This window comes from Indicator indicator, chromosome 1, assembly GCF_027791375.1.
Source record: "Indicator indicator isolate 239-I01 chromosome 1, UM_Iind_1.1, whole genome shotgun sequence".
Classification (NCBI taxonomy): Eukaryota; Metazoa; Chordata; class Aves; order Piciformes; family Indicatoridae; genus Indicator; species Indicator indicator.
The window spans coordinates 87,865,579-87,887,135 of NC_072010.1; the positions used below are offsets into that span (position 1 = coordinate 87,865,579).

The following is a 21,557-nucleotide window of genomic DNA, read 5'->3' on the forward strand; positions in this document are numbered from 1 at the left end:
GGACCTCAACCACATCCCTGGGCAACCTGTTCCAGTATTTCACCACCCTTGTTGTGAAGAACTTCCTCCTAATGTCCAACCTAAATCTACCCTGCTCCAGTTTAAAACCATTGCCCCTTGTCCTATCGCTATAAGCCTTTCTAAACAATCACTCTCCAGCCTTCCTGCAGGTTCCCTTCAGGCATTGAAATGGTGTTATGAGGTCTCCCCAGAGCCTTCTCTTCTCCAGGTTAAACAACCCCAACTCTCCCAGCCTGTGTTGGTAGGAGAGGTGCTCCAGCCCTCTGATCCTCTTTATGGCCTTATTATTAACTGGTAAGAATCTACCTTCAAGAGCTGCTGTCTCATAGGATGAACCTCACTTTATGGACACTGAACAACATAAATGACTTTCCAGACTACAGAAAAAAAGTCTAAGATGTGATAGCCCTCTGCTCATGGGTCGGGAGAAAGGTCATTAGACAATATCACACCTATTTTAAGTGAGGAATTTCAGGGGATGATAGCTGAGTTGACTGATTCTCTTCCTTGGTATATCATCAGAAAATGAAGTTCCTTTAACACTTGTTAGTAGTTGACCGATATTCAGCTTGGATCCCCTCCCTTCTAAAATGCTACAAAGAAATGGATTAGAGCTATACCTGCATGCAGAGAGCACCTGGACAAATGTGGCTGTTTCATAGCTGCTACAGTGAGCATAAACAACCAGTTGTATCAGTTTACTTGAGTAAAACATTTGGGAACTTAAATCAATTCATAAGTCTGTTTTCTAAGCAACAGGTGATACCCCCTAGGAGGCTATCTCAAAAGAAAGCTCTAGTAATGTGTGGCAAAGATGTTTCTATGGTCTAAAGGGAAAATGCAGTTCTTCTGATACTATACTACCATCAGGCCAAGTACCCAGTCAGTCTTTTAAGATAGTGAAATAAGAGATAGTAAACAGAGGTTTACAAATGGATTTCTTTACTCTTACTGTAAAGTCAGTTCATGCTTTAGCTAGTAAGGCATCAATCCAAAAGGTTTGAGAGTTGCTAGTACATAAAGGGCAGTATTTTTCCCTGCTAGTATATAGAGGGCATTATGCCCAAATGATACTTTGGGAAGGTGAGAAGCTGTCACCTGAACATGAGACACATTAAAATATATTAGCTAATTGACACATAAAAAAGTGAACTTGCAAGTATATTTAAAAGAATAACAATAAAATAGCTAGACATATGAATGAAAAAAAACAGTTATAGTTAAAATAAATATGACTAGAATCAGCAAGCATTTTATCCCTTTTGTATATTGCACAATTATGGAAGATATATTTTAATTTCTTTCATTTTGTGAAATATTTTTATATTTGTTTCTGTTAAAAGTAGTTTACCAGACTTAAGTAACATAATTCTTTCACAATATCTTAATGACAGTACTTTTAATAGGAATACCATATCTCTGTGAGTCTTACGGAAATGCAATCATAACAGTAATATGAAGTACAGAATGAACACATTTAGTGGAAATTCTGAATATGAATCTAACACATAAATTAATCATGCTAGTGAAGTCTCTTTCTTAGTGGATGACCTAAATTCATCACTCCTTTCCATTTTCAGAACCAGGTCATTAAAGGTCTTCCCTTCCAGTATCTTCTGCCATTTGAGCTACTTTGTGATGATCAGTACTCTGGCCATTATGTTAGCAGTTTGTGAATTAGACAAAAGTGGCTGCTGATTGAAGAGAGTTTCATTGTAGTTGAGACCTAACACTCCTCTCATCTCCCAAATTTGTGCAACGTAGTGTCAAGTGCATCAAAGCCATGCCTGGAAGTGACTGACTAAACTAGGATCTCTGAGGCAAGAGCAACAAATAGAAGACTGATCACAACAGCTTTTCCAGGAAAAATTATGGCATTGGATCAGACACATTTCCCCAAGGATTAACAGAAAATGTGTTTCCTTTCCCAAGGAAGAAGGCAAAACAGGGGGAAAAAAGGAACTGTACAGACTCATTAGCAAGCAGTTTTCGAACAGACCTAGTAAGCTATGTTGTCCCAGAATCTGAAGAAATCCTCTGAGAAGTCTCTTTCTATAATCAGTATTTTATAAAAAGTGTCTCTCTCCCTTTCCAGTATTTTCAAATCCTTCACCTTGCTGGTGACAGTCCATGTGGAATATTCTGCCCCAATGTCAGATCAGACACTGAGCAGTAAATCGTGTTTTCCTTCTGCACATACGTAGTATAAGGTTCCACTTCCATTGCGTCATCCTAGCAAAACAAAACCAAAAACTGTAAATACATGGAGCAGTTTTGTTTGGCAAGACTCTGCAAGCCTTTCATCTGGAGAGAAGAATATAACTAGGAGATAGTGTTCCCATATTTACACCTCTTGGACTCAATAAAAAAGCCCCTATTGCTTTTCCTACCAAAGAATGCGTATTGCTGTTTCTGTCTGGAGTGTAAAGCTGAGATCTCGGCTCACCTGCCTCCTTTTCATCCCCTTCTACCAGACTTATTTTGTCCACCCCACCCCCAAATTGTATTAGGATCTAATTCTTTAGAAAGAGCAAATAACATGCTGGAGTCTTGACCATGATTGGTTTCCCTGTGAGTCTACAGTTTCAGTGTACAGACCCAATAATGGAAGTTGTGTGATGTGATAGCAAGAACACTGCCAGTAACCCATCATTGTACATTAATGCACCTGCATCTGTCAGCAGCAGCTGGGAGGCAGGGCAACAGAAGTGGAAGTATAACTGCAAGTGAAGCACCTTTTAAAATTAGTGACAGAATTTGGAGTTAGTGCCTGCTGTAGGTGCACAGATATTCACACTATAGAAGTAGCATATCTTGCATAGAAATGCTGTTATTTGTAGTGACACAGTGAAATATTGAAAGAGACACAGAACTGATGAGTAAATTGCTCAACTACAGAGGAAGCTTGTGACAGCATAGGGAATTCAACAACACTTCCCAGCTTGCAGCTTAGCATCCCTTTCATTGTTTTATAAAACGTTTTATCTTGAATGCCGCTGGTTCCTTGATTGTGGATTGACAACACAATATAAAGACAAGCCTTCTAAACTTGCACATTGTCATTCTAGACATCAGGAGAGACATTATTTTTCTCTGTGTGTCTGTTAATTTCATTGTTTAATCCTCTTGTTTGCTAAGCTGCCTTAATATTCCCCAACCCATGATATTGCCTCCCTTCCTGAACACTGTTTGTACGACAGTTGTGGTCAGTGTTTCTAACATGACCAGGGAGACATGGTGGGACTCACTCCTTGCTAAGAAAAACGATGGCAGTTGCTGAGCCTTTGCTGTTGGAATAAGCCTCTAATGTTTGCTCCAAGTCAAAATTACGGTGATGATAGGCTTTGTTTTGTCCTGAAACACAACAGACACATAAGATGCAGTAGCACCTCCTGAAAGCAGAAAGTCTAATGGTTTCTCTTTACTGACTGTGTGTTCAGAGCTACTAGAAGTTCCCTTATTTGGTGGTGGTCTAATCTGTGTAATTCTCCTTACCTCTGGGAAATGAACAGGGTCTGTTTCAGGAGGTTTAGTTTTGTGGCACAATCTGTGAAAAAGAAAACAAGAATTAAAGCAAATTATTTCCTCAGTCCTAGAATCACAGCCTGATTTCTTCATTCACAAGCTTATGAAACTCGAGAGTAAAGCCAAAACCCAGCCTTCTCATGTCTTTCTCTCCTTGACTTTTGATCTTGAACCCTGAATTTCTTTAGAGATATTTTCTCATGTTTGTGGGAGCCTAAGCACAAAGTGGAAGCAAAAGATAAAAATCAAACTCCTCTGGAAGGATGTGGAATTTGCCATTAGTGAAATTCTATTGAACAATTCTTTAGCTCTGAGGGAGAAGGTCTGGGAGAAACCTAATTTTGGAATAGAGAAAGGTGGGAACATAGCTGGGGTTTTCACTACAGGTATTAACTCAGCCTTTTTCTGCTTTTTTTTTTTTTTTTTTCTTGAAACTGCTTTTTTTCTACACATCTAATTCTAAAGTGGACAGAGTCCAGCTTCACCCAGGGAACTTTTTCATAAACACAGATACAATCTGTTGTCCCTTTGATTGATATGGCAGGGTAGCACTGATCAGTTTTCTGGCACTTAATATAAAGAATTTCTAAGGCAGCAGAACCAACCTCCTGATCTAAACAAGACAGATGCTCATAGACCGTTATACATTCTGAAAAACAGCTTTATTCTCCCAGTGTCCTACTAGAATGAAGAGCTCCCCTTTAGCACAGCTCTGGGACGGGCTGCCCAGAGAGTCTGTAGAGTCTCCTTCTCTAGAGGTTATCAAGACCCATCTGGAAGTGTTCCTGTGTGGCCTGCCCTAGTGATCCTGCTTTGGTAAGGGAGTTGGACTCAGTGATCTCCCTTTCAACCCCCACCATTCTACGATTCTATGATTATTTGGTGCAATGCACGGTGTGTGAAGTACAGAAATATTTGATGTAGTTAATTCAGGTTTTCATACCAGCACAGACTGACAGAATCATATGATTTCAAGACACAAACAGTACTTAAAGATGTATTCCAGCATTAGACAATCCTGGTTTAGCACCCTATCATACATACCTATCTCTGTGGAGCTTAAAATAGTAAACAACAGCCAGGAGGGTGATAATGCTCAGGAAAATGAGAGGGATGTAGATGTGCAGGTTATTGCTGTTCTTGTCTAAACAAAAAGAGTTAGTCTTAGTTATACCTTCTTAATGATCAGTTTCTTTATTATTTCAGTATAAGATTAAAGCTGCTGTAGCACACGCCTACATTTTCAACATGCTCATAAAATAAGTACAATCCCCTTCAGCAGACAGGAAAGCCAGTAATGAAACTTGTCTGAGAAACACAGAGTCTGTGTCAGAGACAAAAGCAGATCTCACAAATCCCATAGCGGACACTCATGATTTTTTCACTGACCCATACCTGAAATCCTCTCAAGGACTCAGCATATCTCAGTACCTCGACTCATGCATAGTTCCCAAAAGCAGCAAAAAAAGCAAAATCCAGAAACCAAATATCATACAGCATCAGACATTCACAACTTCTAATAAGTTGATTTATTTGTCTCTGCTGGCAGATTATCTTTCTCTCTCTTGCCATGATCTGAACAAGACACTTTTTATTTGCATTTAAAACTTTTTCTTATGTTTTGCTTCCAAGTAATATTTAACATTAAGATCATGACTGCTTTGTCCCTGTTTTCAACAACATTTTCGCTACTGAAAGAATACTACCACAGTTATGCATATTCCTCTTAGGAAAAGAAATAATTGGAAAATCATGTCTAGAACACAAGCTGTTTCTGGGCAAAGGTAATTGGGGATGGTACTGTTGTCTGTATAGGAGTTTCTGTAGTGTTTGTAGATTTTCCTTCCTCAATGGAACAAGAGTGTGGTCAGGAGGCTAACCAGGATTTTGAGTGCCAAACACACAAAGGGAAGCTTACCTGAGGGATGACAGGTTATGGACTTGCTCTGGTTCCCAGCTAGGTGGGACATAATGCAGGTTGTATTAGTCAAGTTGGTGCTCTCTGCTGTGAACCTGCTGAGAACAGTCACTGTCCCATTGTCATGGTTTTTTCTCTCAGGGCAGGAGTTGCTCTCCGGGACCCAGGAGATCTGAGCAGCCGGCTTCCCTGCCGCTGCCTCACACACTGAGTTCCCTTCAACATCACAGGACAGGGTCAGCCTCGGGGGGACTGCAAAGCATCATGAAGGGGAGAAGCATGGAGTCAGTTTGACAGTGGAGATAGGATGGCTTTGTTCCCTACCCAAAATGAACATGGTGGAAAAAGAATAAAGTTGGATGTGCCATCCCATTACAGTGATGGGGACCAGAGTCACAAGAGATGAAGTCATGGCTCTTTTCTTCCTTCAAGTGACTTACCACAGACATGTACCAGTAGAGGAGGTGTCCCTGGACATTGTAGTAGGGAATTATTCCAAATACAGGGTTGAATTAGATTTTTTCCTAGGCACCCATTGTACATGTGGTTTAAAACATATTTGAATACCAGCCTAAGAGGTTCTGTTCTTTCTGTATGGATAAGAACATCCCATGTTTGATAAAATATCTCAGTACTTGGAACTGCTACTTTCACAAGCTTTAGTTCCTTAAATTAGTGTATTAATGATTGATTCTACAGGATAACTGGAAGCACATGCACAATCCTCTGTTAGTATATTGGATAAATATATCCCCAATGCACGGAGTGAGGAGCTTCGTCTGTCCAGGCCCAGAGTCAGCCCTTTGGAGAACTGTAAAATAAGGAAGAAGTCTCTTACCCAGCACGGTCAGGTGGTACTTCTTGTCAAAATTCCCATCTGTTGTTACAACTTCACAGATGTATTTTCCCTCATGGGTTATGTCCACTTGCTGTATCTCGAGGGCAGGATTGTAATCTGGTCTGAATTTCCAGTTCATGCTGTCACTGCAGCTTGTTCTGCCTGTCCTGTTCTGATCAGCCCTGTATCCCAAGGCACAGGCGCCTCCAACCTTGGGGATTATTTTCCATGTTACCATAATTACATTTGAATTAGGAGGACAGGTAAGCACAGAGTTGTTACCTATTGTCACTGACACTGTTTTGATCCCTGGAGGAAAAAACACGAGAAGGATGTGGGAAAAGGTGCCCAAGAAAGTGGTAGAGTCACCATCCCTGGACATATTAAAAAGACATATGGATGTGGTGCTTAGGGATGTAGTTTAGTGGTAATGCCTTAGCAGCAGTGGTGGGCTGATAGTTGTGCTGGGCATTTGCACATTAGCCCTGCTTGTTGGCCATGGAAATGGTGTTAGTGCTTCCCTTTCTACAGATGCTCACTCACATCATTTCACTTCAGGACACAGTCTAATGGCCATGGCGGTATTAGGTTGATGGTTAGACTCAAAGGTCTTAGAGATCTTTTCCAACCAAAATGAGTCCATGATTCTGTGATTATCATGTGGTACAGAAATCTCCCAAGAAAATATATGCAAAAACAAAGCTCTGCTCCATTTTACCACAAAGCATTAGTACCACGTTCACATAATTTAAGGTTTTGAACCGTCTGAGCTAAAATCTTGTCACTCACTATCAAAATAGCACTAGGCCAGGGTGACGCTTGATGAAAAATTTCAAAACCTTAAAGAATACTGTCAGCCATTTTCATAACAGTTTCTAATTAGAAGAGGATTTGCCTTTCTTTCTACTTTGTGCTAAAATAGAGTCTAACAAAATGTCAAGACTTGCTGGATTTTACCACAGAGCTGGCTGTATTTAAAAGCAGTTCAAAATCTATTTTCTCAGAAATTAATCTGTAATTATGGAATCCACCTGCATAAAAGCAAATTTTTAATTAGAAATTATCCATATCCCTATCCTGTCCTTCCTGGTCAGCCATAGCATTTCATTCACTTTGGACATGTTGACAGGACCTTGAGCAACCTGGTCTAGTGGAAGATATTCCCGCCCGTGGCAATGGTGTTGAAACTAGATGATCTTTAAGGTCCCTTCCAACCCAAACCATTCTATGATTCTATGACCTCATGTTGGGCTGAAGTTAAACATATCCTGCTTTCTCTTTCTAGTGAGCATACCAAAAGCGATCTAGTCTCTTAAAATATGTTTTATTAGAACATAAACCAATATGCTAGAAGTGATAGCTCTTCAGGGAACACAGAATTGCTAGCTATACTCATGAAAAGAAAAGGCCTGGCAATAAATATCCCTTGCTGTCTGTCACCCTACAGAACAGGTTCCTTGTCCTACTCCTCTCTTCTACTCCATCAACTTTTGTCAGACTGCACTGATTCCATGTGCTCTCTTCTAAACTCCATTTTCCATCACTTCCACGTCTTCTTGTGGGTCTGCTCCAACTATCTCCTTTGCTACGGTCTCCCCATCTGCTTGCTTCGCCCTCCTTATGCTGCCTGCTCCAGCTTGCATCTTGAGTATTCACTTAGCTGCTCTGAGGGCAGACACAATCTACACTTCCCCTAGAGAATTTCACTAAACCTAAAGGCTGTGTCTGCTCTGCAGGAGAACTAAACATGAAAATATGTCACTCCATTGAAGAGAAAAGGTTCAGCGCTGCAAGTGCTTCAATTCAGACCTGTCACTGTACCACTGTTTTCTGGAATAGGGTTTTCATACTGCAAAGTGACTAAAAGTCAGTTGATCAAGTTTCCCCTGCATCTATTTTCCCTTTCTACTGCCACAGAGTGCTTGTGACACTTAGGCAGTGTGAATGAAGTGAAAGATAAGTCAGTAGCAGTGCTTTGTACTAGGCTAGCAGAAAAGTACTGACAGAGTTCTGTATAAAATAGCTTTGCAACTGAAAATGCAGCCACAACAGTGCAGGACAGAGGGCCAGCTAAAAACCAGCTCTGCACATCAGGTGAGTAGTTAGACAAATTTTTGTGATAGAAATACATGAACTGGCTGGCTTGGGATCATATGACTGTTTCTTGAATCTGACTAGAGCAGTATTAGCATGAACTCATCTTTATAAAGGACACAACACGAAATTTAAAACTTTATTATTAGTTTCCCACTCACACTCTTCTACCCACACTTGACACTATTCCTTGAAAATATCTCCTATTCCCATTCCATTCCATTTAGGCTTTTTTTTTCCTATCTTCAGAAACTCCTTTCTTCCTCATACTCAAATTCTTCTTTTGTTCTTCCTTTAGCACATCTTTTTTCTGTCACCATAACTGTGTCACTTGCAGTATAAATCTCTTTCCTGTTGCCTAATACAAGTGGAAATAGCAACCTCAAAACACAGCCAGAAAAATACACTTTGTCATTGTAAATTTCCCATATGAAGTGCTTGTAGCATGGATGCATTTTTTTTACATTGTAAGCTCTAATATGACTTTATATGTTGCAGAGAGATGAGCATACTGACAGAACTTACTGATGCATCAAGGTTTCAGCTTTCCCTTTCAAGGTGGAATATACCTTTGCAGTTGCCAGTTCCTAGTGTTTAATTATTCAATACTATTTTCACTCTCTTTAGCTTTCCCCAGTATCCTTTCAAGCAGTCATTTAAGACAGATGGTTTTGGATACAAACGAAAGATGTGAGAGTGATGGAGCACTGGAACAGGCTGCCTGGAGAGGCTGTGGACTCTCCTTCTCTGCAGACTTTCAAAAACCTCCTGGATGTGCTCCTGTGCAGCCTGCCCTAGGTGATCCTGCTTTGGCAGGAGGGTTGGACTACATGACCTTTCCAAGTCCCTTCCAACCCCTAACATTCTATGATTCTATGATTTTATGTTAAAGGTCACTTCGGTAGAGATGTGGTTTGATACTACAGACATTGAATTAAGCTGAAGAATACAGGGACAGCTGGGGTGGGGGGCTGGGGGGGAGGAACATGACTGGATTGAGGAGAGCTTAACAAGCTATTGCATATTAAATCAGTTTGGCTTTAAATTTTAAACGTGATGTAGCACCTTCTCTGTGCAAAGTAAGTAGATCTTTGTCCTTGGAGCATGTGAGCTAGAATGGATGAGGGTAAAAGGGATTTGCACTGTGACACCACATGCAATGCCATGCAAAGGCCCCCCAGTATAGAAACAGGTAGAGAATGTTTATATTCTGTTCTGCATACTGAACTTGGCATTTTACTCTCTTCCTTATGAGAAAAAGAAAAAAAATAAGTGGCATTGTTTATGCTTAAATGGCATTTCCCTTATACTCTAAACAGAAATATGCCCTCTTTTTCGTATCTTGTAGGGAGCAGATAAGGAAATGCTGTGAAAACACACTTAGGACCCCATTTCTATATGGTTAAAATCCCAGACATACTTTGTTTACCATACCATAGTCCTTTTCTTCCTAGCATTTTCTTACTCTATACTTGTACTTGCACAGGTACATTCGTTGTTAAAGAAAATCTGGTTTGTAATGATGGAGGGTGTGGTCAGCTTGCAAGACTGAACTTCCTGGTTTTCATGGGTGTGGAACTAGATAAATTCAGACATTGAGTTTTGACCACAACACAGTAAAACTTTAATGTCAAGCCTTGAATATAGTACAAGGGCAATTCAGCTGTCTTCTGAGACATTTTTCCTTAATTTAATAGTACAGAAATCTATTCTGAGCTTCTAGGTAAGAAAAACAAGCTGTTTAGCTTCATGTCTTTTGAAGGTAAAAGAAGTCAGATTAATTTCACAGAATCACAGAAACGTTCAAGTTGGAAGAGACCCCCAGGATCATAAAGTCCAACTGATAACCCAGCTCTAAAAGGTTCCTCCCTAAAGCATATCCCCGAGAACCACATCCAAACAACTAGGGTTGGTGACTCAACCACATCCCTGAGCAGCTCATTCTAATATCTGACCACTCTTTCCATGAAAAAAGTTTCCTAATGCCCAGTCTAAACCTACCCAGTTGCAGCTTTAGGCCAGTCCCTCTTGTTCTATCACTGATTACCTGTGAGAAGAGACCAGCACCAGCCTCTCCACAACATCCTTTCAGGTAGTTGTAGAGAGCAAAGAGGTCTCCACTCAGCCTCCTCTTTTTCAAACTAAACAGCCCCAGCTCCTTCAGTCACTCTTCATAAAATTTATTCTCCAGGCCCTTCACCCACTTTGTTGCCCTCCTCTGCACTCACTCCAGCACCTCCACATCTCTCTTGTATGGAGGCATGGCCTCACCAGAGTAGAGTACAAGGGGAAAATCACCTCCATACTCCTGCTGGACACAGCATTTCTAACACAAGCCAGGATGCCATTGGCTTTCTTGGCCACCTGGGCACACTGCTTGCTTATATTCAGCTGCTTGTCCATTAGAACCCTGAGGTCCCTTTCTGTTAGACAGCTTTCCAGCCACACTTCCCCAAGCCTGTAGTGTTGGTTGGGGTTATTGTGACCCAAGTGCAGGACCCGGTACTTGGCCCTGTGGAAGCTCATGAACCAATGGTTCAGAAAGACATAATGAAATGGAGTCAAATGTAAGTTTTCTGGTTGTTTTTTGTTGTTTTGGGTTTGGGTTGGGTTGGGTTGGGGTTTTTTTGCTATGATCTATGTATCTGGAGCAAGATTCCATGATAAACTAGAATAGGAGGCAAGAAAGACAGGAGCACCAAAATACAATAGGATAGAGAAAGTAAGAAGGTAATAAAACACTAGTACACTAGTGAATTTACAAATTGGATTAAGGAAAGAAACCAAGAGAAAGCAGCAGCTTTCAATAAAGTTATGTATGCACTTTACTGAGCTCTAGCCAGTAAATCTACTTCACTGTTATTTGCCTCATGCACTAATTCCAGCACTGATGCAATGCCACTGACTTCAACTGCCTATTATTGATAAAACTGAGCAATCATAGAGACTCACTACTCATTACTGACAATGGATTTCTTCGTCATGTGTGTGGTCATGGGATAGAACTGCAGGTGTAGGACATACACGGCTCCAAACTGCAAATCTTAATCCGATAAAAAAAGATTTGATGGATGAACTTCTCGTGGAAGATCTTGCCCTTCCTTCTCCTCTTTCCTTGTGAGGATTAGGGTATGTACGCAACTACCTGAGGTGTCCTATCTGCTTAGTTAAATTAGAAAATATTTTAATTTTGAGTCTTTTCCACTGCTGCTACTGTGAGAGATGTCATTAAAGGATTGTTAGTGCAGATCATGCACTAGCAGCTTCAGTAGCATATTATCCAACACTTCCTGGGGGCAGATCTAGATATGACAATCATGAAGTGACTTCAGCCTTGCTTCTGAACTGCCCCTTCTGCTATTGTAAAAACAAACCAAACCACACAAAACAGCACGCTAAGGAAATGTCAAGAAAAATGCTAATGCAGATAAAGCCTGGCTACCCATGACAGTTTTTGCATGACCTCATTTCATTCAGAGTAGCTTGCTCTAGTCTTCAGACAAGGGGACATAGCTCCTTCCGAGCTTCATACAACACTAAAATTCTCTGGATAGAATACACACACTGGATCAGCTTGACACACTTAGCCTGTAATCTCTGAAGAAAAAAGCCTTGTCACTACACATTGCTTAGAACAACCATCCTAATACTGAAGGGAACAAAAGCAGTGTTAGATAAAAACTTCTCATCAAATGGAGGCTACTTTTTACCGAGGTGGAGCAAGAGAAGGTTCAAGCATGAATTAGATTTTAACTGAGCCTCTATTTTTTTTTTTTTTTTTGATGTGTGTGTTCTTTGAAGGGGAATATTACTGATTCAGAAAGACACTAAGAAGTTAAAATCCCATCACCTTTTGGGTGACAAAATAACTTTCTGGCATTAGATTGTTTTTTCAGTATTTCCAGCAAAGTCAGTTTTAAAAAGAATCTTTGCCAATAGCATCCTCCTTTGTGTCTCCCATTTTCTTCAGTGTTTTGTGAGGAGTGTCTATATTCATTTACTTTTTGAGCAGCTGTATTAAAAAATGTAGACTGTCTCTGATGCTATCATGTCTGTATGACTCTGAGGTCATGCAGGTTCCTCAGTATTCTTCTGAGATAGTTCTTTACATATTCAACAGGGACCTGTTTTTTATATCCAGTGTGCCTGTTGTGAGGTTACCAATGTATTTATAGTTTTTGGGAAGTATTTGAATTTTTTCCACTGAGGTAACCATTTTGGATCCCTCACTTCATCAGCCAAAGACAATATAGATGGGTGGTCCCTGACTGCATCCATTTTGCTTTAAAATATCACCAAGGAGGAACTTTTATTTTCTGGACAAGTAGAATGGAATAACTCATCACTGGGCTGTTGAGTTCTACCTGTCCATACTAGGAATGGACACAAGCACATTACATATGATTCAGAGAGGTCCCTAGCTTGGGTCTCACAGACCTGTATGCTTTCTCCCTCTATACACAGAGAGTTTAGTTTTCTGGAACTGCTACTCAAATCCTAGTTTCATTACCAGGTCCCTGGAGTGCTGCATGGTGTCTGGCAGAGCACAAGCTCTAGGAATGCAAAGGAACAGTATGTGGGAGACATTAACTGCTGCAGCTAAGTATATGAAAAACTAAGTCAACCACTAAAAGACAGGGTGAGGCAAGCTTAGGACTGCCACTGGTTTTGGCACACAAGGCTTTCCCACTCTTGTTACTGACCATCCCCATTAGCCCCAGAAAGAAATTCCAGAAACTGCTCCCTACTGTCAGCACATCAGTGATTTTCCACCATTCCTTAGAAAGGCATAAGATGTCCCAGCATTATTTCAGAAAATCTGCAGCCTCTCCTCAGTAGAAACTGCATAGTCAAAGGCCTCAGGTTCACAAACACTTTCTTGGGCATGCTTTTTATGTGTCAAATGGGTTGGTTTCTCAGATGATGTGGATATAGAGGTCTGAGTAAAAGGGTTATCTGTGACAAATGGTACATTCCCAGCTAAAGCTCACCAAATAATTGTGTGTGTGGAAGTCACAGGGATAATGCATGGCAGCCTTGTGACCACTAAGAAAAGAGCAGGGGTGGATATTGGGGAAGCATTGTTTTAATTGTTCTCCACGATTTTTAGCAATTAAAGAATATCACAGCATGATGAATGGTTTTTGTGGAAAGAAAATGTCTGTGCATATTTCACATTCTTCCATCCCATCAACTGACTGGTCCCATAGAATCACAGAATTGTTTTGGTTGGAAAAAAACTCTGAAATCATTGAGTCCAACCATCAACCTAACACCACCATGGCCATTAAGCCATGTCCCAAAGTGCCATGCCCACACATTTCTTGCACATCTCCAGGGGCAGTGACTCCACCACCTCCCTGGGCAGCCTGTCCTCATGCCTGAACACTCTGTCAGTAAGGACCATTTCCCCATTATCCAATATAAACCTCCACTGGTACAGTTTAAGGCCATTTCCTCTGATTCTATACCCTGATACTAGGGAGAAGAGACCAACACCCCCCTCATTCCAACCTCCTTTCCAGTAGTTGTAGAGAGCAATGAGGTCTCCCCTCAGCCTCCTCTTTTCCAGATTAAACAACCCCAGTTCCCTCAGCAGCTCCTCACAAGACTTGTTCTTTAGATTCTTCACCAGCTTTGTTGCCCTAAGTTCAACTTTGCTGCCCCCTTAGACTCACCTGCTGTTCTTGCAGCCTTGGTGGTGGTGAGCAGCACAAAAACACACACAGTCTTCCCATCAATCTTCATGTTGGCTCCTGCTCTTTAGGCTCCGGCAGCTCTCTCACTCCATTCATCCCAGTGCTAACCTTAGCTGTGGTCATGGGGAGTATTTCTTGCCTGCCAGTGCATCCTCAAGCAGTCCCAGTGTTTTCTCTCCTCCTTTCCCACTCCTCTCCTTTAGCTGTCCGTGCTCTTGACTGACTGACTCCTCAAAGCTGGAGGAGTTCCTCCTTCTGACTTTTCAGAGCAGTAGGCTTCCTGTGCTGAGAGCCTAGGCAAACACTAAGGAAACAGGCTGAACAGCCCTGCCTTCTGTTCATTGGCTCCTCTCTGCAGCCTGATGAATGAAGACAAACCCTGCAGCAGAGCTCAGACAGGGTAAAAAGCAGAGATTATTCAAGGTTGAGTTTAATAGTAAAAAGAAAATCTTAGTCTTGGAAATCTAGAAAGAAACTTATTCATCACATATTCATCACTACTACTGTAACTACTGATGATGATATGATACTTCTCTGTCACTTGTCACTGCCTCCAAGGAATTTCCTCCTCATGTCTCCCTCAGAAAAATAAGTAGTCTCAAGTCTTCCCTGTAAGTGACATTTTTAATGATTTTCCCCTTCAGTACCTACTTAGCCACCGGCAGCATAGTTCTCATTTTGAACACCAAGGCTTTCTAGGCCCTAGGGGAGGAACTGAGTTTCCATGGACAAGAAAATTCTGGTTTACATATCTTTCAATAGCAATAATATAGAAATTGAAGCTGGCCCACATCTTTCACTAAGAACCTGAGGGTTTTTTCAGAACACTGTTCTGTGGATTTAAAAAAGAAAAAACAAAACACAAAAAAACCCCACTGTACCTGTTTCCCCACTTCCTCACTGTTCTAGTAATTTCAGATTCAGAGTTTCTTTTCCTTTCTTAAGCCAGAGGACTTCCCCAGCACTGTTCTGTGGGCCAGCAGTAGAGAAAGGGCTTCAGCTGTTGAAAATTACAATTCAGAATAATCATCACTAAGGACATAAGAAGTAAAGACAGAAAACAGATCAAGGTTAGCAGGAAATTGAACTGCTCAGGAGATGGGACTGCACACCATGTTTGAACACCAGCAATGTACTGATGACTGTAGTCTGATGTTCTGGTAATTTTGTTTGAGCAGACAATATCCATTCAAAAACATGTTCAAAAATGGTCTTCATTGATGTTCACTGGAAGAGAGGAGTGTGAATTCAGGTCCTATGTAAATAAGCTAAAAAAGACTGATAATGACCTTCTAAAGAAAATCAGGTAAGACAGAAATTCAGCTTGGTCCTCTTATTCCCAGGATCATCTTACTAACTACAGTTTTCTGTCAGAGGGCATCCTCTATATTTTTCTCCCACTTGATTTTTTTAATTCACTTTAGTGTGATGTTGTTGCTCACGGACCCACTCAAAATAGTTCCTCTCTCAGGTTAATCGATAGAGGGGGCTCACAAGCGGAGTATATGAGAAGTCTGTGGAAGGACATGATTAAAAATGTCAATTTACCACAAGAACTGAGGAGTATTTTATTTCTTATTCACTGGAGTCTGTCCTCTCAGTTACACATCGAGAGCTAGGACTTCACAACAGAAGAACTGAAGATAAAGGACAGAGTGGAACAGAATCATCCAAATGGAGAAATAATGCTTGCACAGGAGGGAAGTCGCCTGGGTTTGCTGGCTGCATCAGTCAGAAATGGAAAGGAGGAGAAGGAGTGAGATAAACTGATTGTGATAGCTGAAACATGACAGGTAGTCGAGAACAAAAATGCTGCCAACAAGGTGGCAGCAGAGAAAACTCAAACATTGTTCATTTAAGCTGTTGCACAGAGCCATCACAGCCTTCCTGGAGACTGAACCTTCCCTGTCTTCTGTGTTCTGAGAGCACAGGTATGGGCTCTGCCCGTGGTTTTCATCGTGGGTTACTGCAGAACCATTTTATGTTAATTATCATAATGTCATCAGATTTTATTTGATAAAGGCAGAGTCTGTGATCTGCTCTGTTTGAAGTGGGTTTATTCAGCCTTAAAGACCTTGCTGACAATAGATTACATGCTAATAACTCATGCAAAAAGAAGTGCAGGAGCTGTAAAGCTGGATTTTAATCATCAAGGTGCAGACAGAAATTACATTATTTCCAAGCACTTCATTTCCAAATAGGACATGAATATCAGAGTGCTGGAAGCTCAGCTGGTGTAAACTTTTAAGATGGCCAAGTTCTGTTGACTACTTATGCAGCTACCATGACATTCTCCAAGTGAGAATTCTCCCTGGCCACCTCTCTCTGTGTCAGCTGAGGATCCTAAACCTTAGGACCATACAAATAGCTCAACATGCTGTATGGAAATGTGTTAACCTAATTATTTCAGCAGCTGGAAATGATTCTGGAAAAGCATCATGATTCTCTGTGTATTGACAGATTGTTAACTCTCTGAGTAAGTGCCCAGCCCAGCAGTGAAGTGCATCGGTTTTGTCTAGTAGTTTGGCAAGGAAATGAAACTGAGGTTGGATCAGGTTATGCAGTGGCCTTATCTGATGTACAGGCCATTAAAACCTCTTTAATTCTTTCAGAGACAGCAGTGTGTGTCCCACTTATCAAATTTCCTGCCTTTTGGTGACCTGTCCTACAAGCCTACAGCTTGTTACACTCATAATGGAGGAAAAGTAATTTCATAAGTTTTATTTGCATACTCTGTAACAAAATACATGAACTTTGCATATGGAGGTATGTGAAAGAGAAAGCAAAAGTATTAGATACTTCTTGCATGGGTGGATACAAAACCTTTCCCCTATCTACCTCACTAATACACTAATCTGACTGGCTGTTCCTCCAGCTATTCCAGTTCTTAACTCTAACAGAGTTCATCCAATCTACCTGGAGTATGAGTAACAGGTCTGCCCAAAAAGTGACTGTCTGAATGGTTGCAATTGCAGGCACTGTAATTCCAGCCCTTGCTTTCAGCACGCCATGAAAGGCAGCATCCATTGGTCATCTCCTAGCCCATTGGTCCCACCACACGCCTAGTAGAATGGCATAATGAGGTGGACTGGCTATGGAAATTAAATTTGTAACCTCTGTGGTTGTGAAGTGACATAGTGTGCTCATAAAGCTGCTTCCTGATTGTTCTGTGGTTGGGTACTGCTTATTCCTGGAAACACCCACACACCTGAAAGTCCTGATGGAAAAAATAGTTTCGTTTACCCAACTCCTACTGGGAGGATTAGGTAAGACTGAGGTGAAACCCACATTCCCAGATTCCCTCTCCCTTCAGGGAAGCTTGCATCTAATGTCAAGAGTGAAAGTGGAGGACCTAAGTTTGAATTCAGAGCTACTGGGGACCTTTCATACACATGTGTAGGTAAATAAAATATTACTCATGTTTCAAAGTACTTCTGGGGGTGCTGAATGTAGGGGCTAAACATACTAAACACTTCCCTGCAGCGTAGTCTGAAATTCTGCTCCCCATGACTCCTTGGATTCCTGTCTCAATAGCTTGTGCAAGCCACGTCCATCCTGAACAGCTGTTGATGGTGCAGAGCTTTCTGAGTTGGCTTTGAGCTAGCCTCAGAAATACAAATGATACTTTCAAGTCAGGACAGCAATGCACCCAGACAAAGCACAGCAACACATGCATGCAACTAACTGCTACCTGAGGGGGATGAACAATTTCACCTAGTCCAGCACAATGTCCTATCAGCTTGCTTCAAGCTAGTTCAGGGGGTCACTGACATGCACAGAAGGTGCATAGTTTGTGCTGGTAGAAAATGTTGTGGCTCTCTTGAAATCAGCATTAAGATCACTAAAAAGCGTGATGTACACCTGACCAAAACTCCTGCACAGGACACAGTGCCTAGGGTCTTCACCTTGTGATTGTTTATGTTATGATTTTGTTTTAGCCTGCCTACCAGAGAGGCTTCCCTTGAACCCTGCTTCAAACTGGGCAGAGAAGACTGGGCTTATTTGGACAAATGCAGATTACTGTGCAGACTGAAAGCAAAAAAGTGGGAAGGAAGTGACTCAGAGGACTGTATGAACAGAGACAGATGTTTGGGGAGAAGAAAGGAGCAGGAGCCTCCAGATGAATCCTAGCTCCCTTCCATGCTGGAGGTCCAAAACATGGAGTCAAATCCCCTTTTCTTTGGTCAAAATGTTACACAGAGACAAGTAATTGTTGAGGCTCTGCTTGAGCAACAGGAAGATGTTTCACTTCTCTGATTCCTTAAAATGATGAAATCCTTGGCTTGAGAAATGAACAGGATATCTTCACTTGACAGCAAGGCCTGAGGGCTACTTTTATTCCCAAGGGAGACACTTTCTAGCAATCTCTCCATCAAGGGTGGGCAAACTAAGGGTATGAAGGAGGAAGTCCTACATTTAAACCCCAAACTTCTGCACTACTAATCTACTAATGAGAATTAGCACAACCTCAAGTTGGCCACTTAAAATTATTACTTTCAGCATCTTACTTTTGAATGCTAGAAACCTCTTTCCATTCCTCTAATTTAGTAGCATAGCCTGTCCTCTGTGAAGTTCAGCTAACCACAGTGACATTCACAGGAATCTCACAGCTCAAAAGCATTCTTAAACTTTATACATAACACTGAGATCCACCATGACATTAATCCATCAGGAACACGGCAGTCATGGATTGTTGAAATTAGTAATTTTTTCATAAAACAAAAAGCCATCAGGAATCCATGCTAAGTCAGCATTGTATTGAAACCTTTGGACAGAGGTAAGTGGGACTTCAGGGGATAGGAGATAGAAGTAGACATCTTTCCCCCAGCCTCACTAATCCTTCCTTACTGTCCAATTTATCTGCTCTCACAAGCAGGTATCAGGGTTGCAGGATTTTTGCCTAGGGCACTTATCTCCACAGCCAAATTAAGTAATAGAGAAGTTGCTGTGACTCCCTCCTTCTCTCTGGCTCCTTTTCCTCAGCAAAACCCCATTCTTGCTCCCTTCTGCCCTTGTGGACCCACTGACACGACAGCTCCATTCTCCTACATTGCTTGGAAAGTGCTACCAGCTGCAATGCTGGAGTCTTCACCTTCCTTTGCACTGATGGAGCAGAGAAGACATGAGAGAGTGAGAGAGAGAAGGCATCCTGTTTCACAAGATGAGATGCTGAGATGAAAGGAGAGACAAGGGAAGGTGAGTGGAGCACACAGTGAGGCACAACATGCAGAGCAGGGCACCAAGACAGCATTGTATGCTCTCTGTAACACTGCATTACTGTTAGCAGCCAACAGCTGCAATTGGCACATGGTTGTACTTGTGCTCAATACTTTCCCAAAAGTATTGAGTGATGCTTTGTCTAATCTGATCGAGCAATGGGACCAGGAATGGGAAAGAAAGCTTTTCTTTTTAGATTTTCCACTATCAAATTGGGCAAAAGCATTCAGTGATATATTTTGTCCTGAACTTTTCAAGCTAAGTGGGGACAAATTAATTCGTTTCAGTGGAACATTGCCTCCAGGTTTGAAGCACCCTCTGTGAATTAGAATGACAGTTTATCTTGATCTGCACTCAATCTTCATGGACTCCAGAAGAATATTTCTCACCATGAGAATAGTTAGGCATTGGAATAACCTCCCAAGGGAAGTAGTGGATTCCCCTACATTGGACAATTTTAAGACTCAGCTTGACAGAGTGCTGGACCATCTCATTTAAGCTATACTATTATATAGATGATCCTAGAGGTCCTTTCCAACCTGGCATTTTATGATTCTGTAATTCACTGGTTGAGGATCAACCCAATGGTTGATGATTGTCATTTCCTCAATCTTATTAAAAAATCCCTTTTTGGGAAGCTCTGATCTTTGATTAGATAACTATAATAGCTGATAAAGAAATAAATAAATAGAAATATGGGAGATTAAAAACGTGATCCGATCTCCACAGGCAAATACGAGCACAGGGGAAAAGTGCAGGTGGTTGAAGGACTTTTTCACTGGGTGAAAAAGGTACAACACCCACCTAGCTAGAGCTAGTCAAATTCAAACTATAAATCAAGCAAGTTTTTATAACAGTGAGCGTGACTGAGTGTTGGAACAAGCTACTGAGGAAGTGATGATTTCCATGCCTTGTTTCCTTCGGGTTAAGACTAGTAGTCTTCTTAGAAGTGTTCTACTGGAGGCTGGCTTATCTTGCGACAGAGAATGAGTACTTGTAGTACCTCTGCTGAAATGAAAAACATGAAATATACCACACCCTATATTCATACATATTCATTACTCCCAGGATCGATTTTAAAACACCTTAATGAACTCGTAGCAGTGATGTATCTGTTTTGTGGGTGATTAAGGGAAGTTAAGGGTTGTCAGATTTAGGCCTTTACCCTGGATTCATAAGTAAATTGTAAATCTGCTGCTGTCCCACAGAAGCTCAACTCCCAAGCCTACATATGTTTTATACATGCAACACTTATGTTATGATCAACATTTCCTTCCAACTTAGTGTCATCTGCAAATTTACTGAGAATGCATTTCAATCCACTTGTCCAGATCACTGAAACAGACATTAAAGAGAACTGACCCCAATACTGAGCACTGGTGAACACTACTTGTGACTGGGCACCCATTGGATTTAACTCCATTCACCTCAGCTTTTGGGCCTGGCCACCCAGCCATTTTTTTCACCCAGAAAAGCATCTTCTCCTCCAAGCCACACGCAGAAATTTTCTTCAGCAGAACCTTCCCTTCATGAATCCATGCTGACTAGGCTTTCTGAACCTTTTACTCCCTGATTATGACAGCAACTTACCACTCGAGCTCTGTAGGAGCAACTGTTTGCCCTGATAAGCCATAAATACCAACAGCAGCTTACTAATGATTTTGACACTGTTGTCAGTGAGTGTGCAGCAGGAGTACAGCAGCTTCTCAGCTCCCTGAACCACTTTGCCAATAGGTTATTGTGATACAAATAACTGCCTAAACTGAGTACGACTTTACATTACATCTCCTGTGACTAAATATTCTTCTTGCTTTCCAGGTAGGTTGGAACACACATAATGTTTTTGTCATTAGACCAGCAGAATTTCTCTGCCAAATCTTAGTTCAGTAATACCATCTAGAAGATTTCATGATTGTTTATGACACGGCATATACAGTTAATGCTTTGCAATCACAGAGGCTTTCTGATACACACTGATGTTTGATTTTTGTGAGAATCAATGATCTAAATCTAATTCCAGAATGATCAGAACAAACAGAAAAGATAATGGCAAACGCTTTCCAACATGGAGTTCAGCCCAGGCTCTGTACCCTACAGTTCCAGACTCTGCACCCTACAGATATGCATCTTTTCATAGGTACTGTCTTGATGAGTAAAAATAATTCTCTGAGAACTCAAATCATGTTAATATCTCCTCCCCCTCTACCCTACCTAATGAGACCACATCTGGAGTATTGTGTCCGGT

The 21,557-nt window shown here is 41.3% G+C and overlaps 1 protein-coding gene across 1 annotated transcript; it reads right to left on the minus strand.

Moving 5' to 3' along the window:
• Positions 1-2,130: 2,130 nt before the first annotated feature.
• Positions 2,131-14,153, minus strand: CD200R1 (CD200 receptor 1). Its single transcript, XM_054386556.1, has 6 exons — positions 14,075-14,153; positions 6,303-6,611; positions 5,465-5,716; positions 4,591-4,690; positions 3,517-3,568; positions 2,131-2,253 (listed from the first exon to the last, which is right to left on the minus strand). Exons 1-6 carry the CDS (start codon positions 14,142-14,144, stop codon positions 2,131-2,133), a joined length of 906 nt encoding a protein of 301 aa, XP_054242531.1. The 5' UTR covers positions 14,145-14,153.
• Positions 14,154-21,557: the final 7,404 nt, after the last annotated feature.